This window comes from Chrysemys picta, chromosome 2 (genome assembly GCF_011386835.1).
Source record: "Chrysemys picta bellii isolate R12L10 chromosome 2, ASM1138683v2, whole genome shotgun sequence".
NCBI classification, from domain to species: domain Eukaryota; kingdom Metazoa; phylum Chordata; order Testudines; family Emydidae; genus Chrysemys; species Chrysemys picta.
This window is the reverse complement of record NC_088792.1, coordinates 287,097,306-287,125,008: the sequence shown is the minus strand read 5'-3', so window position 1 is coordinate 287,125,008 and position 27,703 is coordinate 287,097,306. Positions and strand designations below refer to the sequence as shown.

The 27,703-nt window shown below is 46.2% G+C and overlaps 1 protein-coding gene across 1 annotated transcript; it reads left to right on the top strand.

Annotated features, from left to right (window-relative positions):
- Window positions 1-3,366: 3,366 nt before the first annotated feature.
- On the top strand, window positions 3,367-16,210 carry LOC135981216 (maestro heat-like repeat-containing protein family member 2B). Its single transcript, XM_065582484.1, has 11 exons — window positions 3,367-3,528; window positions 4,993-5,102; window positions 5,775-5,927; window positions 7,079-7,233; window positions 9,069-9,231; window positions 9,685-9,878; window positions 11,302-11,439; window positions 11,648-11,759; window positions 13,462-13,608; window positions 14,774-14,956; window positions 15,866-16,210. Exons 2-11 carry the CDS (start codon window positions 5,001-5,003, stop codon window positions 16,208-16,210), a joined length of 1,692 nt encoding a protein of 563 aa, XP_065438556.1. The 5' UTR covers window positions 3,367-3,528; window positions 4,993-5,000.
- Window positions 16,211-27,703: the final 11,493 nt, after the last annotated feature.

Here is a 27,703-nt window from a genome sequence, read left to right as displayed (position 1 = left end):
GAAATTGTCACAGAAGGACCTTCCCCCAATGCAGATCACCTGTTGTACTTTGCTTTGAAGATAATCTTCTATTATCATTCTATTAACACAGTAAACTAGTTACATTCCTTCACATAAGGTAATTAGCCGTTCTTCCATTATAACACAGATAGTTAAGCTGAAGATAATGTAGAAATGATTGGTTTCCTGGAGTGTCTTACATCTTTGATTTTAAGGTTAACTGAACACTTTCCATACATAACTAAGGCAATTAAGACATAAAAGGGAATTAGCATCTACAAGCTAATTTGGTTACATTGTGAAACTTCTAACCGGGTATAGATAAACACAGACAAATACACTTAGCCTTTATTGTTCATTTTTGAATGCGTTGATGATTGCTAGTCTAATACATCTCTTAGAAATTCACATGCAAGTGAACTGTCTTGATACAGTAGAAGCGCCTCTTGTTAAGTTATTATGGGTCATACACAGGTTGACTGGTCTGCCAGTGTCACAAATGCATTCTTGGTTCTTATGCTCCCCGGATGCTAAAGCTGAATTTCTATTTAATCAGCTAAGAACATAAAACAGAAGAGTGGCTATCCTGGATCCCCCAGAAGAATGGTTCATCTAGCCCAGTATCCTGTCTTCTGACAGTGGTGGGTGCCAGATGCTTCAGAGGGAATGAACAGAACAAGGCAATTGTCAAGTGAACCATCCCCTGTTGGACAGTCCCAGCCCCAGCTTCTGGCAGTCAGAGGTTTAGAGACACCCAGATCATGGGGTTGCATCCCTGACCATGTTAGCTAATAGCCATTGATGGACCTATCCTCCGTGAACTCATCTAATTCTTTTTTGAACCCAGTTATACTTTTGGCCTTCACAACATCTCCCTGGCAAGGAGTTCCACAGGTTGACTGCACTGTGTGAAGAAATGCTTCCTTTGGTTTGTTTTAAACCTGCTGCCTATTAATTTCATTGGGTGACCCCTTGTTCCTGTGTTATGTGAAGGGCTAAAGAACACTTCCTTATTGACTTTCTCTACACCAGTCATGATTTTATAGTTCTCTATCATATTCCCTCTTAGTCGTCTCTTTTCCAAGCTGAAAAGTCCCTGTCTTTTTAATCTCTCCTTGTACGAGAAGTTGTCCCATACGCCTAATCATTTTTGTTGCTCTTCTCTGGATTTCTTCCAATTCTAACATATCTTTTTTGAGATGAGATGACCAAAACTGCACACAGTATTCAAGGTGTGGGGGTAATGTAGATTTATACAGTGGCATAATGATATTTACTGTCTTATTATCAATCCCTTTCCTAATGGTTCCTAACATGTTGTTATGGTTTTTGAGCAGATGCTTTCAGAGAACTGTACACAATGACTCTGAGGTCTCTTTCTTGAGTGATAACAGCTAATTTAGACCCCATCCATTTGTATGTACAATTGGAATTATGTTTTCCAATGTGCATTCCCCAGTTCAGTACAGGAATCAGAGGCACAATGTTATCAGATTTGCCCGTCACTTTGGGTCGGCTCATTGATTAGGGTTACTCTTCTGGGGGAGGGGGAGTTTTCTGTAATTCTATTAATATGCTGCTTATGTCACTTGTGAGTTCATATGGAGCTCTACTCCTTCTTTCTACAAGTCCCCTCCCAATGGAGCTCCCAATGGAGCGATCCTGCAGGACCTAGGTCCCCCAGGGTTAATAACTAGAACTAGATGAAGATGCGCACACACACACACACACACACACACACTAGCAGAGCAAGTCAATCAGCACTCCCCAGCTGATCCCCTCATATGTCCCTGTATTCAGTGGGCTGGGTTAAGCAGCACTTTCAAGCTGGTACCCTTATGTGCCCCTGGTCTCCGTAGGCTGGGTTGAACAGCACTTTCAGCTGCTCCTCCCTTATGTGCCCCAAGTTTAACACGTCCCTATCACACTTTCACATTACAATTGTACTGGGAGTAACATACTTGATGAGCAAACCCCACAGTATTTTGGGCGCTGCAGGGATCTTTAGCTTAGGTGCAAGAAGTGTTGCTGCAGAGTAAATGGGGAAAGCTAAAAACACAAAAGAGTAAAATTCAGAGAGAGAGAGAGAGAAGCAACTAGCTGAACCATAAAAGTTATTTATTGAATAATAGTGATAACTACACAAGGAGCTAAACAAACAGAACAGTTACATTTTAAAGGTTAATACCTGAGGTAGAAAAGAAAACAGAGAGAGAGAGAGAGGGATCTCCCCCACTCCATGAGGCTTGAACTGGTTGGGGTTCCCAGGTGATGGTGGTAGCTCAGGGTCCTGAGTGCTGGAGACAGGCAGAGCTCCCAGCACGATCAGTCAGGAGATGGAATCCCAGTGGAACTGATGCAGAGTTTGGGTCTATACATCAGAACCCTTACTTGGGCATAGGTCGGGGGTTTTGTAGGGAAAATACAATGGCTCAAGGGAGAACACTAGATTTGTTTATGGGTAAACTGATGGCTCAAGGATCTTCTTTAGGCTAGGCCAGGGGTAGGGAACCTATGGCACGCGTGCCAAAGGCGGCACGCGAGCTGATTTTCAATGGCACTCACGCTGCCCGGGTCCTGGCCACCGGTCCGGGAGGCTCTACATTTTAATTTAATTATAAATGAAACTTCTTAAACGTTTTAAAAACCTTATTTACTTTACATACAACAATAGTTTAGTTATATATTATAGACTTATAGAAAGAGACCTTCTAAAAACGTTAAAATGTATGACTGGCACGTGAAACCTTAAATGAGAGTGAATAAATGAAGACTCGGCACACCACTTCTGAAAGGTTGCCGACCCCTGGGCTAGACAATAGGAGCTGATCACTCTTGGCTATGGGTGTTGTTTTCTTCCAGGGAGCTCACAAGGCAACTAGGCTGCTTTAGTATTTTGGGATATCAATCAAAGATTTATTACTAGAATTGCTCTGATAATTGCTGAGCTGGGTGTGTGCAGGTGTAAGTTCATTAGCATCTGGAGCAGGGATTCCCATGATGCAGTGCATCCCCACTTTTCTGGTCCCAGAGTTCAGTGCGGTTCCCTGTTCCTCATTCTTTATGCTAATCCCTATCCCATCTTTAATGCAGATGAGGCTAGGGGAGTTGTCTCTGTTCTTCATTCTGTATGCAAAAATGGAGACGTCTTAATCTTGTCACCCTTGTCAGGAGGGGTCTAGGTGTGTCTCCCCATGCCCTTCATTGTTCTCTGCAAGCCTTTTCTCCGATCGGTTTTGGTTCAAACAGAGACGGGGGTGAGGGGTGTCCTTCATGAGTCACACAAGCAAGATACTGCGCCCCGGTTCCCCAAAAACACAGAGCTGACTGGTATCAACAATAAGGATGGCAAGTGAAGTCTAGTACAGCTGGAGAACGTTCATTCTTCATTCTTTTGTAATTAGACTCGGGAAACTTTTAATCGGTTTGGATCTCTGATTGGACTAATAGCACCATACAGCTGTGATTCACTGGCCACGTCCCGTCAGTGGGTGGTTGACTGTATCAGCTGCCTTCTCTGTATACAAGGTGAGGAGACCATTAGCAGGTATAAGGAATTCTTCACCATTAGCAGGTATAAGTAACTCTTCACCTTCTTTCACTGTTGTAATGTTCATTTTTCTGCCTGTCTAGTTCTTTCTGTCCTGTCTGTTGGCACTTAGATAACAGAATGGGGGGCATCTTGTAAATACCTCATTAGAAGAGAAGATTATGATGTGTAAAGAGCCTAGCACACTTTTGGGAACTGTACAAATAATAAATGGTCTGCATACAGGTAGATGACTGCTAAATTCCTTAGGGCTTGTCTACACAGGGACACTAAGGGAAGTTAATCCAAATGAACTAAAGGTGTAAATTTAAAGTGGCATTAAACACATGTGTGGATAATCTGATTCTGAATTAAAATGGCCCTTATTAATTTTAGTGAATTACATGAATTAAACTAACCTGAAATAAGGCCCCTTTAATTCTAAATAAGTGTGTCCCCATAGGTGTTTAATGAAGTTTAACTAATGCATTTTGAAAATGAATTTGGGTTAGTTTTCTTGACTATCTCCATGTAGACAAGCCCTTGGTACTAAACATTTTCATTCTCTTTACCCTGCCACTGGCTGTATTGGAGGGGTTTCCTGGAATAATTCTTTAAACAAAAAGTTCTTCCAGCAGCCCTCTGTCATGAGCATTCAAAGCTACTGGAGTAAGTGTAGGCCATTTTCCCCTCTGTGAAAGAGTAGGATATTCTTTTCACCTAATGGTTAGATGTAAAGGGATAGGGCTTGGTTATCGTTTAAGGCCATTTCCAATTAGGGTGACCAAACAGCAAATGTGAAAACTCGGGACAGGGGGTAGGGGGTAATAGGAGTCTATATAAGAAAAAGACCCCCCAAATCGGGACTATCCCTATAAAATCGGGACATCTGGTCACCTTATTTCCAATTATTATTAATCAGTCCTAAAAAACAGTGTTGGTGATTCAGAAACAGAAGAAGGGACTCCAATCTTTGCATGTACAAGATAGAAATCCCAGCATTGTTTAGAAGTGACTGATGAACCTGGGTTTCCTGCCGAAGTTTTTGTCCAGCCCCATCTCTTTTACAATGAGAGTTTGGTGGAGGGATTCACCTCTACATTGGAACCTGAGATCTATCTGCATGACTTGTACTTGACTATGAGATTAGATTTAAATACTGAGAGCAGAGAGGCTACTGAAACCAGACACACCCAGAAAGCTGCTCCAAGCTGAATACAGTGCTTGTTCAATCCTGTATCATTCACAATAACATACCACTGCTATTAACTTTCAGACATTTAGGGTGTAATCCCGACTCCATTACAGTCAACAGGAGTTTTGCCATTGACTTTGATGTGGCCAAGATTTTGCACTATTCTGATAACAGCATAGAACATGGATCCTTCTGTATGAATATCCATGCAATCGAGGTTCCGTTTCATTAATCGTTACAGTACTTTTTCTGCTTTTCTCCACTCCAGGCCAGTCCATGAACCTGGGGTCAGCGGCGGAGGAGCTGAGATGTCTCCGTGAAGCACTAACAGCTCCAGACCCTGAGGCTCTGTTTCAGGCATCTTCCAAAATGGCCAGGGTAACTGACTCAAAAAGCTTGTGCGGATGTTCTAGTGACGGAGCACTATTCATTTTACATTTACGGTTTTCTGATGCCTTTCCGTACTTGGGGTGAGCTGTGGGAGCGGGGCATTCATTGCTAGTAACCAGCAAGATGCTTTTCATAGACGTGTGCTATGAATGCCATGTAAAAACCAGATTCCACAGAATGTTGCACGCACACGAAAATACGCACGCAGCTACGCACACATGTACCTATCCAGCCATCCACGAGAAAACACTGTGTTAGTGGAACATCAAGCTGAGAAACCACCCAGTCTTCATTCTGTCACTTTGTGGGTTTGCCTTCGCCTATATTTGTGGGCATGCCTCTCTTTACTTCATTTTATACGTTGTAAAAAGATGCAGTGTATATCAGAGAATACAAACTGGAAACTTACCTCCTGCATATCCAGTACAATGTTGTGCTAACTGTGCAACAGAGGCTTTGCCTCTAACCTGATGTCATTAGTGAAGAATACCAAAATGTCGTCTATAGACTGTAGAGAGAATTGTAATCCCAAATGGCTCGCTAGACACGAGGCTAATTAACAATTTGTTGATGCATATATCTTTTCATAGAGAGATTAGGCCTCCGTTTTTAAAAAGCCAGACATCATTGCAGTCTCTCCTGTTTTTGATTTGTTCCCAGGTTGTGAGTGAGTACTTTCCCTCAGAACAGGCCACAGACTTTATTAAGGCCACATTGGGTGGTATGCTGTCTGCCAGCCCCACCTGTGCCACGGCAGCTGGACTGTGGATGAAGATCATCCTGAAGGAGTGTGGAGATGCCATGCTGGACAAGGTAAAACGGGAAACTGGAGAGGTTTTCTGCCTAAATTCTAGGCTTTTAGATCTTTGCCCTTATGTGTAATGAACAAAAATCTTGCTGTTTCTCCCCCTCGGACATAGAGTCGATTCCATCTCTGTTCCTACCCTAAGAGAGGCAATGGCAGAATCAATCGCAGTAGACAGAGATAATCCAAGGGAAAAGGAAGATGGTTGGTTATTTATTTGTCTAGCTTGTTGCCACAGTATTCAGCCAAGAAAGGCTTGAAAAAACAGACTCTGGGGAAGATACAACAAGACAGAATGACTGGCACTTGGAATCATCCAGTTATTAGGAGGCCTATGGCTAAGGGCTACCTGGATAAAAATAGCACTGTAGTCATTCCCAGTCAGTCTGGAGCCTGGGCTCTGAGACCCACCCTCTTGCCAGGTTTCAGAGCCTGGGCTCCAGCCCAACCAGGAACAGCTACACTTTTACACTGCTGTGGGATTTTTTTTGCTGTGTAGACGTACCCTTTAAGAATAGAAGGGGGGAGGGAGTGAGAAAACTATAGTGTCTTTGGGATCCACTATTTATATGCCTTATTCTGGAGCCCAGTGCGTTAGGGCTAGATGAAAGGAGCACTCCACAAATCTTCTAACAAGGCTGGTGAAAGGTCTCAGGACAGCAGAACTGCCATGTTTGCACAGTGTTTTGAAGATGTGAAGGGCTAGGAGGGAATATAAGAGATCATCACCTGTTCATAGTCCCAGGCATTTGCACACTGTGTTTAAAGCACTTGCATATTTTGTGCTTGTGGTTGTTTATGAACTCCACATTCTTCCAGGCAAATGGTCAGATTTGGCTGCTTAAATCACACCTGCAAAATGTGGGCAAGTAAAGCCTTCTTTTGTGCATGCGAACTGGTTTATTTCATGCATAGCTGGGCACCACCACATTACATTACCTGGTATGTATATGTGTGTGTCAGTGTTAGTTTTTACAGCCAAGCGTGGGCAATTTTTGTGGGTTAAATTTATGCAGACATATTTGAACATTTGTTTCTTGAAGTGAAGAATTTCTAAAAAAGCAGCAACTGGCTAAATGGTTAAATAAAGGTTTTGATTCTGTAGAATGAATGGAGAGAAAGAAAAAGGGACATTTCTTTCTGGTTTTGTTCCTTCCAGGTGCCAGATATCCTGGTTATAATATATAGCCACATGCCTGCTATCCAGGAGGGCGGCTTGAGGCAGTTCCTGGTGGAGGCAGTGTCCATTTTAGCTCACCGTGACCTAGAGACAGTGATCTCCAGCCTCCTCGGCGAACCTCTGCCGATGGACAGGTATATACCGCTACCTATTGCATTCATCTTGGTGAAACATGGATCCCACAGCTTTACTGGGAGATGTAGGGCTTTATTTAAGCAGCAAACAGTTTGGGATAATTCCTAAAGGTTAATAGCCTGGGTCTTTCTGCAGGAAGGTCCAAGAGCACGTTAAGGTGGGGTGCGGAGAGAAACTAAGTGTCATTCTGTTTCCATTAATTAATAGCTGCTTTGATATCCTAAAGACCTATCTTTACTGGTATAACTGGAGTGTATTGTTGGAAACATCTACATCTCTGGACACCTGAATTGACCTCACTCCGGAAATTAGCAGTGGCTGTTGGTTTCCTGGTAGCATGACAGCTTCAAGTCCAAATCCCTGGCTGATTGCAAAGAATAAAGCCAATATTATCATCAGACCTCCGCTTGGTATCAGTGAGGGTGTGGCTGCTAGAGTAGAGTTGCTGTCCTGGGTACTTAAAACTGGACTGGAAGCAGATCCATCATTTCATTTAAAGATCCCTAACTGAGTTATCAGTTATCAGTGCTGGAATCTAAGACCATAAGAACGGCCACACTGGGTCAGACCAAAGGTCCATCTAGCCCAGTATCCTGTCTTCAGACAGTGGCCAGTGCCACATGCCCCAGAGGGAATGAACAGAACAGGTAATTGTCAAGTGATCCATCCCCTGTTGCCCAGTCCCAGTTTCTGGCAAACAGAGGGTAGGGACACCCTTTGTGAAGGGGACATAGGATGGCCACGAATATTTGGTCTCATAGTTGTATGTCCAGTGTGGTAAATTGCCAGCACTATTATGTTGCGTCCCGCACTTTCTCCTCTTGTGGGGGTGCAGGGCACCGTTTCTCACCTCTGAACTGGGGTATCAACTGTCGCATTAGTGTCCCAGAAAAGGGGAGTGGAGAGGGAGGGACCTGGGCCCACCCTCTACTCCAGGTCCCAGCCCAGGGGCTATAGGGATAGCAGTGAACCACTTGAACTAGCGATTCCTTCCCCTGGGCTACTTCCCTCTCCGGCCCTTCAGCTTGTGGGGCTTCCTGCCCTCTCTCCGCTTGGGCCAAGTTTCTCCCAACCCCTTGTGTCTGTAGAGTCCCTCTGCTCTGCACAAGCCGGGTTTCCTTTTACCTAGGGTCTTGGTCTTCTGGCCCCGCCACAGCACTTCTCCAAACTGCTTCCTCCAAACTGCTCTCTGCTCCAACACCAAACCACTCTGCTTCAACTCCTCCAAACTGCTCTCTGCTCCAACACCAAACCACTCTGCTTCAACTCCTCCAACTGTCTGATTGAAGCAGGGGGTTTTATCAGGTGACTGGCTTTAGGTGCTCTAATTGGCTTAATTGGTTTCAGGTGCTCTTCTTAAGCTGTAGCAGCCTCTCTTCCCTCTACAGGGACTAAGGCTCTCATCATCCTGGGGCTTACATATCTCCCACCTATCACTCTCCTGCTGTCCTCTGGCCATGCTATATCACACCAGTTAGTAGGAATATGGCTTTTCCTTCATCAACTTGCCTTCCAAACCCTAGATCTTTGTAGCCACATGGTCATGATTCCATATTTACTGGAAAATGGGAAAGCAGGAACTGAGGTTGGCGCTCTCTGTCCTGTCCTTCTGAAGTCTAGTATTAATGGTGAGGCTGCAGTAAGACTAGGTCACTTAACCTAGTTCTGTAACTGGAAACTCAGTATTTAAACACGAGGAGCGTTAAAGGAGGACAGTACTCCTAACTTTCTCATCATTGGCAAGGAGAAAATTTGGTCTTTACTTAAATATGACGTATTCAGTCTGAGCCACAAAAGTGTCCAGGGGTCACATGTAACTTCTGTTAAATTGCAGTGACATCACTGAGCTGTGGAGATCTCTGGGGGGAGACCCCTTGCTTGCCACTCAAGTCCTAAAGATCCTGATAGACAAGATAAAGACTCCAACAAGACAAGAAGGCCGCATCACCTCAGAGACTGAAATCGACAGGGATTTGGCAGCTGCTGAACCTCTCTCAGTAAGTAAAGACAGACACGTCTTTCAGGCTTTCCTCTGCCCTGTGACAATCCCGCTGATGCAAAGCTAGAAGTGTGGTATAATATTGCTGTGTGGGCACTTCTCCTCTGATGTACTGTTTCCCTGAGTCCAGCTCTGCTGTCTGTGGAACAAATACGGCAGTTTTAGAGTACGTGGCTGATTTACCTAATAACATCTGGCAATTAGAAAGTCTTTGAACCAGGTTTCTCACAGTGCTTTGCAAATATTCCTTAGGACTCACAACATGCCTTGGTAGGTCATCCACATTTGTACAGATGTGGGAAACTGAGCCACGAGTTAAGCGAGTTGCTCGCAGCCATTCAAGTTACTGGCAGAAGTGAGAATTTAGTACAGTACAGCAGATCTCAGCAGGGGAGAGAGGGTGTGATGGTGTTGGGAAGAGAGCTCAGTTTTTACCATTCTCTCCTTTCAGGCAACATGTGCCATCTTTGAGGTGGTGTCAGCACTGCAGTCGAGCAAAGCTGTGCAGGAGCTGCTCCCAGAGTTGTTTCCTGTTCTCCTGCAGCAGATCAGCCAAACTCTTGGACAAGAGATGCCTTTGCCAAGGATAAGCAGCCAGAGGGAATTCCGGAAAGACCTACAGCATACTGAGGGCGACCCTTGCCGGTAATTAGAAGGCAGGGAGAGAAACAAAGAGAATTCCAATAGAGTTGTGTGACACCCCCCAGGAGTTCCCAGGGTTACCCGTATAAGATAAAGCCCCAAATATCGGGACATCTGGTCACCCAAGTTTCTTTCTCTGTCTGTTCCCCTCAAAGAGCTCATAGACTTTAAGGTCAGAAGCGACCATTATGATCATCTGGTCTGACCCCCTGCATGCTGCAGGCCATAAAACCGTCCCTTCCCCTTCCTTGGACTCTGCTGTTGAAGTCCCCAATCCTGTGTTTTAGTGACTTCAATCGGCAGAGACCCTCCTGCTAGTGATCCCTGCCCCATGCTGCGGAGGAAGGCGAAAAACCTCCAGAGGCTCAGCCAATCTACCCTGGAGGAAAATTCCTTCCCGACCCCAAATATGGCGATCAGTAAGACCCCGAGCATGTAGGCAAGAGTCTCTAGCCTGACCCCTGTTAGCCATTATACTATTTACCTACCATTGCTTGGTTTTCCTTGGCTACTATGTTTTACCATTAAACCATTCCCTCCATAAACTTATCTAACTTAATCTTAAAACCAGACAGGTCCGTCGCCCCCACCGTTTCCCTCGGAAGGCCGTTCCAATATTTCACCCCTCTGACAGTCAGAAACCTTCGTCTAATTTCAAGCCTGAACTTCCCCACGGCCAGTTTATATCCATTCGTTTTCGTGTCCACATTAGTACTAAGCTGGAATAATTCCTCTCCCTCCCTTGTATTAATCCCTCTAATATATTTAAAGATAGCAATCATATCCCCCCTCAGCCTTCGCTTTGTCAGACTAAACAACCCAAGCTCCTCTAGTCTCCTTTCATACGACAGGTTTTCCATTCCTCTGATCATCCTAGTTCTTGCCCATGTCCTTTTATACAGTTTCCCAGTTAATGGAATGATCGGTTCCTTGACTCACTAGCCCCAATCGGACCTTGTAATCAGGTACACCTCTGTCCAATTAGGCCTTCTGTGAGGAACCAAATTAGTACTAATAGTGACCAGAGTGCTGACTCAAGTGCAAACCCTCAGCATTCTGTCACATCCTATCTGGAGATATGACCCCAAAATGTCCATTAGAGATCACCACACTATATGTCCCCAGTGTTTGGGTCCTGATCATGTATCTTTTCCATATCATTGTACTCTGCTAGTGCCCAGACTCCTTGCAGGAAGGAAAAAATGACTGCAAAATTTTGTCTCTAGCAAAACTAGTCATATGAGATGTATGAGACTGAAACTTACCTCCCGGCATCAAGTCCTTCCAGGGACACTGGTGTCCAGGATATTGCCAATGGATGAACTGTCGATGAACAGCAGACCTGACAAGTAACCGGGGCTTCCTGACTCTGTTCAGGCTGCACCTTCCTACTGATTGCTGCAGTTCTGTGCCTCTCTTTCCCCAGGCTTTCTATCCAAGCATTAGAGGCTGTGCTTTTCAGAGCTGGGAATGAGAGACTGGCGAGAGCGCTCAGGGAGCAGAGAACACAGAGTCTGCTTGAAAACCCCAAGACTCACCATGAGGGAGTGTGTCTGCTGGTGAGGTAAGAGATCTAGGAGGCATGATTTTATCCTTGGGAATCAGTAGCAAATAGAGTGGCTGAGAGGGAACCTCCAGTTTATAGCTTTGTGGGGGGTGCCCTGGGTGGAAACACACAGCTCCCATTCATAGATATCAGAGCTGTATGCTCAGAGCAGCTGAGTTTTTGAAGTGTGCAATCTACCCCATAAGCGGTTTATTTTGTCTTCCAGTGTTCTGCTAAGATCTGAACTAGTAACACCTGAGATCTTACAGAGCCTCCTCCCCTGGGTGAATTCCCCAACAGAAAACCTCCGAGTCACCAGCACAGCTTTCCTTGCCCAGGTAAGACACAGGGTTCTGAAGAGCAGTTTCACCATTAGACTGTTGTCTCATGTTTGCCTTTCTTTTGGGAGTTCTACAGTTCAGTTCATAGGAGTAATTGTCATTTTAGATAGTAGAATGGGTCCTCCTTTATATGGAAACCTCACAAGGAATTTCATTACACCTTTCTGAGTCATTCTCTCTCTGATATTTTTATTGCTGTCATTGCCTATGCTAGCTACACAACCACTGGTGCTGGCTGAGAGAGATACAGAGAGAGTTTGAATTCCTGGACCTCTTCTGCCAAGTCCTAGTGCTGATACTAACCAACAGCTCCTGATCTTGGTTTAGCTCAGCAGAACTTCTGAATGAACCTAGTGTCCTAATACTATAAAAACAAGCACCATACAAATACATTCACATCTATCCTAGGTTCTCATTACTGTAGTATCTGAGTGCCTCAAAACTCTTTAATGTCTGTATCCCCACGACACTCCTGGGAGGTAGGGAAGCACAATGATTCCTATTTTACAGGCAGGGAGCTGATGCACAGAAGGGCTAAGTGACTTGCCCAAGGTCTTTGAGAGAGCAGGAAATTGAACCTGGGTCTCCTAAGTCCTGGGCTAGTGTGATAGCAGCTGGACCATCCGCCCTTTCCACAGCCTTCCTCTAACATCGGCATCATATTTCCCACTTATGCTAAGCAGCTATCTTAGGGGCTCATCTGGTTCTAAGAAAAACGATCGATCTGTGCCTGTGATGGGCTGTACCTGGGCTTTGAGGCCCCTTACAAGAGGCCCCGTGGTCCTACTACACCCTGCCCCAGGCAAACAGCCACAAATCTGGGTCTGACTAGAGAGGCCTCACGAAAGCAGCCAATCAGAGCCCATCAGGCTCAGCTCAAAGGAGCTGCAGGGCCTTAGCAGGTCAGTTCCTGGCAGGACCTGGAGGGGCAAGAAAGGGGGCTGCTCTCTGGCCACAGAAATTCGGGGGATAGCCAGAGTTTGATTCTGGCAGCATTTGCTTAAACTGGATTTGCAGGAAGAGGGTCCCTAAGAACTTTAACCCGGAGGTGAGGGTGAAGCTAAAAGTGGCCGGTAGGAAGAAGCAAAAATGAACTGAAATCAAGCAGTGCCTAACTACTGTTTCCAGGGTCCATGGTTTGGAACCCAGAGTTATGGGCAGGCCCTGGTTCCCCCACCATCTACAGTGGCATAAGCCCCACGGAGGGGACAATGCTTATGGAGAGCTTGAACAAAGGGCAGAATTTCAAGGACCCAGAGTTGGGCCTGGAGACCCTAGTGAGGGCAATGGGATTGTTCTTGACTACCCCAGAAGGGGTTCATTTGGACTTTGGGACACAGCCAGAGGCCTGAGCCACAGAAGACTCACTGAGGTCGGCTGGCAGGGTGCGCCGGGGTGAGAAAAGGACTGTGGTACCAGACCCAGCCACTAAGAGGTTCTCAAGAGGTGAGTGGATCCCTATGATAGTGCCCAAAAGGAAAGCTCCATGTTTTAAGACATTTCTCATTTGTGTGGAATAATAAAGTTACAGTGTCTTATGCGCCAAGTGTCAGAGGGGGAGCCATATTAGTCTGTATCCACAAGACTGTGACTGTAGGAGGACTCCTTGTTGTTTTTAGTGTATTCCATGTCTGCTAAAATTATATTCCCAATCTTAATGATCATATTGGGGCTAATGGACATGTTGATTTTATTTCAGCTAATGAGTGACCCCATGCTCAGGGAGAAGAAGTTCCTTAAGTCTGTCTTGAGCATCTTGGAAGAAAGGTCACAGGATAGGAACAGCATTGTCCGCCAGATGGCTGTGAGAGGCCTGGGAAATTTAGTCTATGGGGCGCCTGAGAAGGTAAGAGAGATTACTGAATAGAATGCAGCATAACTAGAGAAACCAAGAGCGAGAGTTGTTCAGAGTTTCCAGAGGCTGCACAAAATGCACTAGGCCAAATTCTGCTCTCTCACATACCCTAGTAACCTCTTTGCAGTAAACATAGAGCAAGCTGGATCCTTTGGTAAGCTGGGCATAAGTCAACAATGTGCACTTTAATATGACCATATGTAAATGTATACATCTGGGAACAAAAAATGCAGGCCATACTTACAGGATGAGAGACTCTACTGCAGGAAGCAATGATGCTGAAAAGAACTTGAGTCATGGCAGATAATCAGTTGAACATAAGCTCCCAATACGAAGTTGTGGCCAAAAGGGCTGAAATGATCCTTGGAGGTATAAACAGAGGAATCTTGAAGAAGAGTAAAGAAGTTATTTTCCCTCTGATTATGGCACTCATGTGAGCACTGCTGGAATACTGTGTCCAGATCAGGTGTCCACAGTTCAAGAAGGATGCTGATAAATTAGAGAGGATTCAGAGAAGAGTCGCAAGGATTGGAAAATATCCCTTTAGTGATAGACTCAAGGAGCTCAATCTATTCAGCTTTACAAAAAGAAGGTTAAGGAGTGACTTGAGGACAGCCTATAACTACTCATATGGGGAATAAATTTTGATAATGGGTTCTTCACATTAGCAAACAAAGGTATAACAAGATTCAATGGGGAAAAATGAAGCTAGGCTAATTCAGACTGGAAATAAGGCATACATTTTTAATGGTAATTTTAATTAACCATTGGAACAATTTACCAAAGGTTGTGGTGGATTCTCTGTCCCTAGCAATTTTAAAATCAAGATTGGATGTTTTTCTAAAAGATACACTCTAGTTCAAACAGAGACTATTTCAGGGAAGTTCTATGTTATGCAGGAGGTCAGACCGGATAATCACAATGGTCCCTTTTGGCCTTGGAATCTAAGTAACTAGGAATCTAATAATAGAATTACACAGGGATATTATGGTACTAAGTTGGGCTCATTGTAGCTAGCACCTGGTCTGAAATATAGCTATAGGTCTCTGGGGGGAGACGAGGTTGATGAAATTCCCACAGCTTCATAATTGCTAAAGAAAACTTATTAGAAGTGTGATCAGTGATAAGTGTTCTTTAATGTCATATGTTTGTACAGGTGAAAAAGCACAAGAAGTTTCTTCTGGACATACTGATCGGGGCCTTACATGACATTTTCAGTTCGGAAGTCATTGGCGAGAGCATGAAAGCACTGGCCAAAGTCCTGAAGGAGCTGAAAGAGAAGGACATAGGTTCTTCCTTCAAAGACCTCACCCAACAGATCCGGACCTACTTTGACGATGTATGTGAACAGATCTCTCCAACCCCAGTTCAACCGATCTTGATTAGACTCCATTTACAATGCGTGCTGTGGACTCCCTGGGCATTGCTCATGTCGGAGTGAAGAGATTTTAGGCCCCAGGGAAGAGAGGTGTTTTACGGAGGAGGAGAACATTAGGAGGATGGGGATGACATCCCTGCTCCCACAGTCTCACCCGTCTATTCTTCTTTATTGCCACTGAGAACCTCAAAGAAAATCTGAATACTAGATTAGATAGCTAGATAACCATGAAATGGGGGTTACAGAGTACAAGAGAGAGTGTTGGGCTTGTTCTATACCATTTTTATGTGAGAGGGTTGGAATGATAATTCCGTTTTGCACAGAATTTAGAGATTTCAAATTTGGGTTTTGTTCCTATTTGTGGGAACCCCTCTCCCCAAAGTTCAAAACTCTTTGTGAAACAGAATTACTATTCTCAACCTAGCTCTATTGGAAGCCTTGGCCCAGGGCAGTCTGCTCTCAGACTATCCTGGTGCTGGGAACCCAGGAAACTCTGGGAGCTAGAAGTGCCAGGGAGTTACAAATTTGAGAGCCAGGACTCCCAGGGTCCCAGAAGCTGGGGGCCTGGAAGCCCATGATCCCAATCAGCCTCCTAGATTGGCTGCCACAGAGCTGGATGGGTGCACTGGAAAGACACCAGGCAAGTTTCTAAGGACCCCTACCTGGCTTCCGGAGGAATTTCATCAAAACTGAACGGTCTCTAAAATATTTTGATGAATCAGCAAATTCGAACAAAAAATTGGTTAATTACCCTTTTTCCAACTAGCTGTAGTTGGAATCACTCTACTTTAGCGTAGAAGAGATGGCTGTGCAAAGTGCATGATGTGATTGTCTCTTAATTACTAACTTGCGGGGCTTTCTTGGCTGTAGGAGGATGATGCTCTTCGCTCAATGGCCTTTATCCTATTTGGCATCCTGGCCCGGCTGACAAAGAGAAAATGGAAGACCTATTTCGCCGACCAGGTTAAAAAGAGCTGGGTCACACTTCTGCTGCACCTGCAAGACCCAAACCCTGAGATTTCAATGGTAAGACCGACAGTGACTTATTTACTAAGCAAAAGGAATCTTCCTCCCAATGCCAGGGGAGCTCTGCTATTCCTGCCTGCTGTGGAGGCCCAAATTCTCCCCTCAGTTCATTGCCCTCCTGCTGAGTCAGTTCCAGCCAGGTTGGTCCATGGCTGCCTCACCAGAATCCAGGAGAGGTCATGGGTCTGACCCCGACAGGTCTCTGTTCCTGTCTGTCTCTGCACCCCAGGTCCCTGCCTCCCCAGAACAGAGAGACCACAGCTATGCCTGGTGTAGCAGCTTTCATCGGTATATCTGTTCCCAAAAGACATTGATGCTACCTCCAGGTTTCAGTTGAAGCTCTCCCGTCTATTAGTCATTCCTGCATGTTTTCTGCCAATTACATCCAGATGAATCCCTTTTTTTTGATCCTGGAATAGATGAGCAGGCACGCAGATGAGTTCCCTTTGAATGAACATAGCACTTGGTAGGGAACAATTCAATGGTGTGACACTCTTTTTCAGGAATGCAGAGCTACGTTTCACCTCTGTTTCCCATTTTTGGGACTGAAGAGACTCCAAAGTGCAATTAATGAGCACCTTGGTGGCACAGCCGAGCTGAAGCCCGAAGAGCTCCAGGTGGACATTTGCAGACACCTTGTGAGTGAGCTGTTGAACTGTCTGAGATTATTGACTGGAGTGGTGGTGTAGAGGTGGGGGGGGGGATGTGTGATGGATGATGTAAATAACTGTAAGAGTGGGATATATGACTGAGGGTGATGGGAAATGTAAATCTGCCACACATTCCCATTGTTCCCACTTCTACCCAGCCACCTGTTCTCTCTCTGATTTACCTGTGGTTCGTAAAAGCATGTGCTGGCAGTCAAAGGGCACTTCTAGCCAGAGAGAGCTCATGTGTCCCTGATTTCCTCTAGGCCAAAGAGAATGCAGAGCTGCTGGAGAAATTGTACCAAACCACCATCACGTACTTCTATAGCAGCTGGGAAGAGATCCGGGCAGTTGCAGCCAACTTAGCTGGTGAGAGATGATGCCCAGTGTCCCTTTCGGTATTTCCATTGAGGGAGACAGAAACAATCCCACTATGCAGCGCTGAGCTGCCATTAATCTCTCTGTGCCTCAGCTTCCCATCCATAGATGGAGATGTTAATATCCCTACCTCTCCAGTGTGGTGGATTAGTTGCTATCAAGTGCTTCGGGATCATTGCAGGGAAAGCACGGTGCAGTCATTTAGTAGTAGAGGCAGGGACATTGTCATGTAGGGCATGGTTACACTTTGAGCTGGGTGTATAATTCCCAGCTTGATGAGACGTACCCGCACTAGTCCTGCGTGCTAGAAATACAGAGTAGTTGCAATGGCAGGAGCAGCAGAAGGTTTAACCACCCCAAGAATTATCCCATCCAAACCCCAAAGTCTATTCTTAAGGTGGCTAGCTCCTCCCACTGCTCGTGCTGCCTTAGCTACATTCGAATGTTAGCATGCTATCACTGTCAGAGCCAGTGTGGGCCTGTCCCATTGAACTGGGAGTGATACCCCTAGATCAAAGTGCAGACCTACCCGCAGTGTTGTTCAGTGCTCCTCACTGCCACTTCATCATTGGCAGGCATGCAGCCCACCTCCCCATAGCACCTGCTGTTTCAGGTTCCTGGCCACACCACCTTGTCAAGGAAGCATTAGGTTCCTCCTCTTTGGCCCTGTGCCCTCTTCACCCTAGCACACCCATGTGAGACAGGCAGGCATTGTGGCCTACGTCTCACCTATCAGTCACCTTGTGAGATCCCTGCTTCGAACTCACTTATTCCTGGCCCCAGTCCTTTGCTCAGACCACTAGACCAAGACACTATCTTAGTATGTCTCCAATAACTGACAGCAGTGGCAAGAGGAACACAGACTGTTTCAAGCAAATGGGTTTTATGGAAACATTCTTTTTAAAAAATGTCTCTCTCATTCTCTTCAGTGTGGACTCTAAACTGCTCTAGCATCCTCTTGCCCACAGCTCACCGTTAGGCCCACAGTAGGAGATGCCAAAGACCTGTCTAGGGGCTGCTAATATCACTTTGCACTCAACAAGGGAAGGTTTTATTATTATTGTTGTTATTTATTTTACATTGTGTATTTAGGCATCATCCTGGAACACACAGACAGGCAGCGTATGAAATGGCTGGACCTGGAATATCTGCTGATGTGTAAGTAATAAATACAGCTGAAGTCCTGTTCATTAGTGAGTTCTAAAGGAATTTAGCTGGCAAGCAGCAGTAACCGATACCACTGGTGCAAAGTGCATCAGCCCCACAGCAAAGGACAAATTCACTCTTGCCCAGTAGAAAGTCTGCTTTAATTTTCCCTAAAGGAGGAAGCTGCAGAAGGTGTGATATGAGTCAGTACATCTCCTGGTTGTCCCGGCAATGCCCCCTCCACAGCCAGTGCTATCCACTCTTGGGGCTTTATTGGCTCTCTGTGGACTCCCCAGGTGAGAAGAAGTTGTCGTCACTTTCTGCTACCTCGAATTTCCCACCCGCATTTTTTCTTCCAGTAGGTGCCCTGTATCCTGCATAAACCAGCTTGGAGCTGGCCTCTGTTAAACTCCAGGTTTAGTTGAGCTCAGGCAGTGTCTCCTGAATAGAGATGGAAAATAAACTTAAAAGTGGAAGCTATTGAAACAATGGGCCTTCTTCCATTTACAGCAGAGTGGATGACTTTCTGGTAGAGTCAGGGTCTCCCCCTAGTTGAGAGCATAGAAGGGACCCAGCGGAGGAACCTAAAGCTTTGTTTGTATTGGAGAGCTGCTGTAGTGTGGTATTCAGTGGTAATAAGTCACCAGCTATTTCAGGCAGAGGTGACTATACGAAAAGTGGGGCATATTCATCTCTCATGTATTTTCCATCCCATTAGAAGGACTGAGCCCAGTCTCACATTTTTCCATGTGATCATTCTGCTCAGGTAGTTCAAGGTTCTGTGATCACACTTAGCTGTGATTTGACAGTCTGTTCACTAACGTGTTGTCCTCTGTAATTTCAGCTCTCCAGGTCCTACAAAAAGACCCAAGTCCCACTGTCCAGCTGGTGGCAACTGAGATTATAAGTGACATCTCTTCTGGCCGAGTGATTGTGGAATGAAGCGGAATGAAGACAAATAGAAGAAGGCACTCCAGTAGTCAATCAAATGTTCACCCACCCCTTGCCCACCCGTCACCAGAAGTCCCACATCCATGGGGTATTACTTCTGGGGTCAAGGCGGACACATAACCAGAAGCAAGATGTGTCATGTGGCCCCTCTAAGAACTCCTCCCACTACCCTCTACCAATCAGGAGGGGTTTCAGCCACTGGGGACCACCCCAAGAGGAGATTTGACCAACTGGGGGGAGTTCCAGGGCAGGGTGCCCTGTCTGGAAATGGTTCATGTGACCCCTCTAAGAACTCCTCCCACTGTCCTCTACCAATCAGGATGGGTTTCACCCTGATAGGAACGCCCCGAGAGAAGATTTGACCAATCAAGGGGAGTTCCGGGGCAGAGTGACCTGTCTGGAAATGGTTTGTGTGACCCTTCTAAGAACTCCTGCCACCGCCCTCTACCAATCAGGAGGGGTTTCAGCCACTGGGGACCACCCCAAGAGATTTGACCAACTGGGGGGAGTTCCAGGGCGGGGTGACCTGTCTGGAAATGGTTCATGTGACCCCTCTAAGAACTCCCACTGTCCTCTACCAATCAGGATGGGTTTCACCCTGATAGGAATGTCCCGAGAGAAGATTTGACCAATCAAGGGGCGTTCCGGGGCAGGGTGACCTGTCTGGAAATGGTTTGTGTGACCCTTCTAAGAACTCCTGCCACCACCCTCTACCAATCAGGAGGGGTTTCAGCCATTGGGGATCACCCCAAGAGATTTGACCAACTGGGGGGAGTTCCAGGGCGGGGTGACCCATCCAGAAGTGTTTCGTGTGACCCCTCTAAGAACTCCTCCCACCACCCTTTACCGATTGCGATGGGTTTTGGCTGCAGAGGACCGCCCCAAGAGGAGATTTGGCCAAAATAGGCCAGGTTCTTGGATGGGGTGAACCACCCAGAAGAGGGTCATGTGACCCCTCTAAGGACTCCTCCCAACGCCCTCTGCCAATCAGAGTGCAGAACCATCACCCCATAAGTCCCAGTACCGGGCAGAGGAGGCAATCTCTTACCAAGAAGACGTGTTTTAGAAATTGTGGAAAGGCTGAGAGGAAACATGGACTCCTCTACCACCCCCATGAGAACTTCAGACTTTGTTTTAGCCCCGAGGACCTTTGGACTTGTATGGAGAAAGTGCTACAGCAGTGACAGTTCAAAGGAGGGCCCTTTGCCTCCACCGTTGGTAGATACCTTGGAACCCGACCCCAAAACCTAAACCTTCGTGAGGCACCCCAATGAGTGTGACGGCCTCTCATTGTCCACCCCCCTAAAGTTGGAAGAGGATCATGGCTTGGGGGAGTCACCAGCGGACAAGGTGAACGGGAAAGACGTCGCGCAGGTAAATGAATGATTAAAAAGCGACGGTTGATCATGGGGGTGTAATGGGGTTAGGAATCGACCTGACATTGCATAAATCTAAAAACAAGCAGTGGGGTGCTTACTCTGTTTTTTGTCTGAAAATCTCTCAACAGGTCGACGATGCCTTTCTAGAGGCCTTTGAGAACTTACACATCGGTAGCCCTGTGGAAGTAAATATATCATGCATCAGCTGTTTTTGCTCCTGTCTGAGATACAGATCTCAAAAGGAAAATCCAGAAAAGGACAAAATAGAAGAATGAACCAGATCAGACTCCCTCATTGTAGGGGTTATGGCATCCATTTTTACAGGCGGCTGTAAAAGGTTGTGTTAAACCAGGCAATTAATAAAACTTATTGAAATGTGTCCATATGAATGTGTCCCCCTCCATACTTGTGTTAGTAAAAGACGGTACTGGGAACAGTCATGTCTCCACAGATGACTCTGTTTAAGAAAATATATTATACCCCTAGGGAAGTTGGGAGCTTTGGCGCGGTGAATCCTCTTTTTCAAGTGGCCAAAAAGCATAGTAAAACTTGAACTAGAAGACAGGCAACAGCTTGGCTTTCAGACCAGGATGCTTACACTTTACACAAACCGGCTCGAATACAGCTTCACAGGAGGGATTGGGGCTGATGTACATTAAAAGGAGGAAGAGAAAGAGAAATGTATTATACCTGCAATGCACAGGTCCCCCAATACCCTTTAAAAGAAGGGCTTTGATGCGCAGGGCCAGCCATAAGCGAAAGTCCAAGAGGAAGCCTGGGCAAAAGAGAAGACGCTCTCCGCCTAGTAAAAGAGAGATATTTTAATCAACATGGCTTTTGTTCACTGCGGGTCTGAAGAGTGCACCAAATCCGAACTAGACTTGTTTCAAATAGCCCCTACCCAGACCAGCATTGAGAAAAGCATCTACATCGAGGTGCCGCCTCTATCGGCTGTTACGAAGTCTGTCCCCATTGATGTTTTTATAGCACAGAATGGCATCGATTATATGGATTGAAACAACACACTGCTGTATCTATGTTGCAAGATTGTAAAAGGAGACGGAACTGAACTCGTCATGGACGCCGAAGTGGGCCTGGTGAATTATCCCGTGGCCTCTGTTTTCAGTCAGTTGGATGTCACACTGGGAGACGGCCTTGTAAGCCAAAGCAACAACTGTTACCCTTACAGGGCCTTTATAGAATCGGCGCTCAATTACAGCGCCGACACCTTTACCACGCAATTTTCCACTGGCCTGTTTTACAAAGACACTGCCAGACAAGACGAAGAAACAGAGTTGGATGGCGGGAATCTAGGGTTTGTGAGGCGTGCAAAGCTGACTGCCCAGAGCAGGACGGTAGAGCTGCTGGGTCATCTACGCAGCGACCTGTTTTTTCAAGAAAAACTTTTATTGAACGGAGTGGATGTGAAAATTAAACTGACACGCAGTAAAGGCGCCTTCTGTTTAATGGCATTGTGTCAGCATCCCTTTTTGTGAAGAAAGTACAGGTGGCCCCGAGTGTTCATCTGGGGCACGTGGAGGCCCTGCTTACCGCTAATGCTAAATATCCCATGGACCGTGTGAGAATGAAAGTGTTTAGCATCCCCGCGAGAAGCAGGGTCAGTAACCAAGAGAACCTGTTTTTGGGACACTTACCCAAAATGCTTGTCCTGGGGTTTGTGGATAATGATGCCTTTAGCAGAAGTTACACAAAAAATCCCTTTCATTTTCAACATTATGATATTAATTTTTTGGCCTTGTATGCAGATGGTGAACAGATACCAACCAAGCCTCTGCAACCAGACTTCGAGACAGGACGCTGCGTGAGAGAATACATGAATGTGGTACAGACAGCTGGTAAACACACAAAAGATCATTCTCTGTTAATCGACCTTGAGGAGTTTACACTGGGTTACACCTTGTTTGCCTTTGACCCGTCTCCCGACCAGGAATGCGCCGATCACTATTCCCTGATTAAAACCGGGAACCTGAGAACAGAAATACGTTTTGGGAAGGCTTTAACTGTCACCGTCAATATGATCGTGTATGGGGTTTTTGACAACGTCATAGAGATAAATCAGAGGAGAAACGTTCTCTTTGACTATATGTGAACATGGACACCGTGCAGTTCTCACATGTCTTATCAATGGCCCATTACACGAAAAAGAATTTCTTAGATGTGTTCCTTTGTGATAGCTTGCGGCCAGGGAGCCAATCTCAGAGACCCCTAGCTTTGGTGGTCAACACGCATCCATGCAACCAACTTGGTGAACACTGGCTCGCCTTGTATCTGGCGGAGCGTAACCGTGGAGAGTTTTTTGACTCATCCTGGCACCCCCCAAACAGCGTGTTGTTTCCTAAAAGCATTATGAAATTTTTAAACAAAAATGCCACAGACATTGTGTTTCACAATACACAATTACAAGACCCCTGCTCTGTCGCCTGCGGTTATCACTGTGTGTTTTTCTTACATCATTGTAGCAAGGGTTTATCTTTTTACCGGATTTAAAAATTGTATTCTAACGACTTAGTGCAAAACGACCGGATGGTGATGAATTTTGTAAAAACTAAATTTAAATTCTTGGGCATGCCTAGCCTTGCTCAAAACATGTTTCAACAAGCCCAGAAATGCGTATCTTGCAATGATTTTGATAGCCATGTTCTCCAATATTCTCAGGCATAACAGACAATGTTTGTTTGGCATTATCCAACACATTCTTTATAAAGTAACTTTTCCCACAGTTGCTAGGCCCCGCACGAATTGCAGAAAAGGGGTGTTTCCACCTTGTATCCATTTTAAAAGCCATGGGGCAGGGTTTTAAACCCTTCTCCTAGGACCCTCTTGTTGTAAACAACTTTCTGTGTTTTATTAAGGGTTTTTGTCTCTATTTGCCATTGATTTTTGTTCCTTACGATAGAGGGCTGCTGCACCTCTATCTTTTTTGAGGTGTTGTCTCACAGGCCCATGCAATAGTCCAGGACTAGATCTTTCAGACTGTCCAAGTTGATCTTTTCACAGTTTGCTACGTTCAGGGTAAAACCTTTGACTTTCATACAGGCCTTTCCTCTCTACAGCTTATACCTGTATGTTTTCGGGCCTGCCAACACAAACTGGGTGATGTGTTGAGCTGGCGGGATCTTGCTCGTGAGGTCCCCTAAATAATCCCCCAGAGGTGATTCCAGTCACCCTCCCTTTTCACAGATCTCACCGAGTCAGTGTCATGGTACAGGCACCGCTCTTGCAACCTGTCTAGCAGGTTGTATAGTTCTAAGCGGGCGTAACCAGTGGTGAAACAGGCTATGAAAACATTGGTATTTCCAGAGACTGAGTACTAGTCTTTTGCATGCTTCCAAGACACGCACGCTGTTTCATTGTCGATAAACTCACAGGATGAAACCTCGTAGTGGAGGGGAAAACAGGTACTGAAAGAGTTCGTCAGGGTTTCTCACGATGCTGCTATTGGGTAGGTTTGTTCTTTGGCCGAATTTACCCCACAGAGAATTTAAAAACAGTTTAGCGATTTGGTGTTTAGCGGGGTTAAACCTGATCTCGTGTTGGCGTAAATGCACGCCTTCTTTCTGGTAGAAATCGTTAATGTACTTATTTTGTTTTTCTTTGTCTGTGCACCAGCTGGGATACCCTGAAGCCTCTTGTTTCTGGTGGAGGTGTAATTTTATGTACTCCGAAAACAGTTCATCAGATTTTTCATTAAAATGCCAGATTTCATATATTTTAGCCACTGTGTATCCCTTCGCTATGGCCGCATTCAATTCCACCGTGCACCAAGTCCCCAGGATGGCCCTCTCCTCGTCAGTGTGGGTGCCACATCTCCCGCTGCTCGGTTTCAGCACAGGTTTGTCATAGCGGGAACATAAGCTTGTTACCCACTCTGACAGGTAACAATGGGGAAAAGAAGCCTCGTGGGGGATACATTTTAACTTTTGCAATTCCAAAATAATTTGCAAGGGGTCCAAATTTGTCATAAAGTATTTTGGGGTGTCCGATAGGGTATTCTTGGGTTTTGCTTACGAAAGGGTACAGGCTGGTAAAATCATAATAGTGAATTTCTTCCCTGGGGTTAGGTTTGTAATATAGGCGGATATCGTTTGTCTATACACAGTTTTATCTCAGTGAATTTACCAGGTCCTCTCTCTACTATATCTCCCTTCTCCGTCATTTTCATAATCTCTTCTCTGTATAGGATACAAGCCTGTCTCAAAATTTTGACATCTGCTCACAGTAATACGCGAGCTCTTTCTGCAAGTCAAACATCTCATACCTGTGGTCCCGATACCAGTCGAGAAACTCTGCTTTTTCCCTGGGCATCATGCTTTCTACACCATAGTGCTCCACGCCGGGCATAGGCCCCATGTAATTTTGATTTTTCTCAAGTGTTAAAAAAATGTGGAAAATACCCTTTGCACCTTTCAAACCCCATCACCTGCAGGAGCTTGCTAAGCTTCATGGGCAAGAAGTTTAAAGAGTCTATAAAACGAATGCCCAGGACCTTAACTTCCACATACATTAGTTTACTTCCCTGAGTGATCAATTCTAGGCACATCTTTTCCTTCACTAACTGGCTAACGATGACGTACACATGGTAACCTTTGGAATTGTGCACTAGGAATGTGTAGTCCTGGAACTCTTTGCCAATAAAGGTCTTAACAGCCATAGAAAGACACTCATCGCCCTTAAATTCCAGGACTTTTCCGGCTTTAGGGACATAGCAAAAATGTAATTGGGAGTGTGCAACCCAGTCTCCTGCGTGTATTCAAAATCATAAAAAAATACACTTTTCTGAGGATTCAGGCTTTCTAAGGCTGTCCCCTCACCATTCTCTAACTTAATCCTATTAGATTTCTTAGGCCTTGTCTACACTACGAGAGTAGTTCGATTTTACTTGCATCGAATTTTTGTAATCGATATTGCAAAGTCGAACGTGTGTGTCCACACTAAGGACAGTAATTCGACTTTGTGCGTCCACACTAACGGTGATAGCGTCGACATTCGAAGCGGTGCACTGTGGTCAGCTATCCCACAGTTCCCGCAGTCCCCTCTGCCCATTGGAATTCTGGGTGTAGCCGGCAATGCCTTCTGGGTAACAAAATGAGTCGAGGGTGCTTTTGGGAAACTGTCGTCATCCGTCCATCACTCCCGCCCTCCCTCCCTGAAAGCGCCGGCGGGAAAACAGTTCGCGCGCTTTTCCAGTCATTGACAGCGCGGACGCCACTGTACTCCGAGCATGGAGCCCGCTGCGACCATCGCTGCAGTTGTGGCCGCTCTCAACGTCTCGCAGCTTATCATAAAGGTTTCCCTGAGGCAGATGCAGAAAAGTCAGGCAAGGAGGCTACGGCACCGCGGTGATGTCCTGAAGTCTGAGAGTAGCACAGACCTGTCAGAAAGCAGGCGACCCAGCGCCGAGGACATCACAGTGGCAATGGGTCATGTTGATGCCGTGGAACGGCGATTCTGGGCACGGGAAACAAGCACTGAGTGGTGGGACCGCATAGTGCTGCAGGTCTGGGATGAATCCCAGTGGCTGCGAAACTTTCGCATGCGGAAGGGAACTTTCCTGGAACTTTGTGAGTTGCTGTCCCCTGCCCTGAAGCGCAGTGACACCCGGTTGCGAGCTGCACTGAGTGTACAGAAGCGAGTGGCCATAGCCCTGTGGAAGCTTGCAACGCCAGACAGCTACCGGTCAGTCGCGAACCAGTTTGGGGTGGGCAAATCTACCGTGGGGGTTGTTGTGATGCAAGTAGCGAAGGCAATCGTTGATGTACTGCTGCCAAAGGTAGTGACCCTGGGAAACGTGGAGGCGATCATAGATGGCTTCGCAGCGATGGGATTCCCAAACTGCGGTGGGGCCATAGATGGAACTCACATCCCTATCCTGGCACCGGACCACCAGGCCACCCAGTACATTAACCGAAAGGGATACTTTTCCATGGTGCTGCAAGCACTGGTGGACCACAGGGGACGTTTTACCAACATCTACGTGGGATGGCCGGGCAAGGTTCATGACGCTCGTGTTTTCAGGAACTCTGGTCTGTTTAGACGGCTGCAACAAGGTATTTACTTCCCGGACCACAAAATAACTGTTGGGGATGTGGAGATGCCTATAGTCATCCTCGGGGACCCAGCCTACCCGCTAATGCCCTGGCTCATGAAGCCCTATACTGGCGCCCTGGACACTGAAAAAGAACTCTTCAACTACCGGCTGAGCAAGTGCAGAATGGTGGTGGAGTGTGCTTTTGGCCGTCTCAAGGGGAGATGGAGAAGCTTACTGACTCGCTGTGATCTCAGCGAAACCAATATCCCCATTGTTATAGCAGCTTGCTGTGTGCTCCACAATCTCTGTGAGAGCAAGGGGGAGACCTTTATGGCGGGGTGGGAGGTTGAGGAAAATAGCCTGGCTGGTGATTACTCACAGCCAGACAGCCGGGCGATTAGAAGAGACCAGCGGGAAGCGCTGTGCATCCGGGAGGCTTTGAAAGCAAAGTTCCTGAGTGAGCAGGGTAACCTGTGATTTTATAGTTTGTGTACTGAGAAGCTAAACCTGCCCCCGTTTCTTTACCCAGGTAATGTTGACTATCCTATCCAGTTACATACCCCCTTCACCCCCCCTCCAACACACGTGTCGAAATAAAAATAGTTCTACTTTGTTAAAGCACACCGTTTTCTTTAATACTGTTTTAGCGGGAATTTTTTAAAACTGGGACGCAGACTGTGGTGCGGGGCGGGTCTAGTGTTGTGATGCGAATGCAGCTTCTAAACTCAAGGATTGACAGGCTCCGCTGCGGTGGGATGCTTGTTTCAACGGAGCCTGTCACCCCTCCTGATCGGGACTGTGTGTATGGGAGGTCTATTTGACTTTGTGGCAGGGGGAGGACGGTTACAGATCCCATGCTGTGTGGCTCTGTGATCCTGTCTAAGGACCGGCGCTTAAGATCTGTAACTGCCCTCCCCCGCCACAAAGTCACAGAGCAACCCACCCCCCCCAACATTACATCAAAACAACCTCCCAGACTAACCGGGGCAACTAGTCACTGCATCACTGCACTGTGTATGTGCCCTGCTGCTGTGCCTGCCCCCGACTATGTACCCTGCCAAAGGAGACTGTCCTGTCCAATTTCCAACCCCCTTTCCCCTCCTCCTCCAAAAGAACATGATTGAAACAGTAG

What these genes read in the sequence shown, in the direction of transcription:
- LOC135981216 (XM_065582484.1), top strand. Translation starts at nt 5,001, where the DNA reads ATGAACCTGGGGTCAGCGGCGGAGGAGCTGAGATGTCTCCGTGAAGCA. An exon ending in GCACAGCTTTCCTTGCCCAG is followed by an intron (nt 11,760 to 13,461) that starts GTAAGACACAGG and finishes ATTTTATTTCAG; the next exon opens with CTAATGAGTGACCCCATGCT. An exon ending in TCTATGGGGCGCCTGAGAAG is followed by an intron (nt 13,609 to 14,773) that starts GTAAGAGAGATT and finishes ATGTTTGTACAG; the next exon opens with GTGAAAAAGCACAAGAAGTT.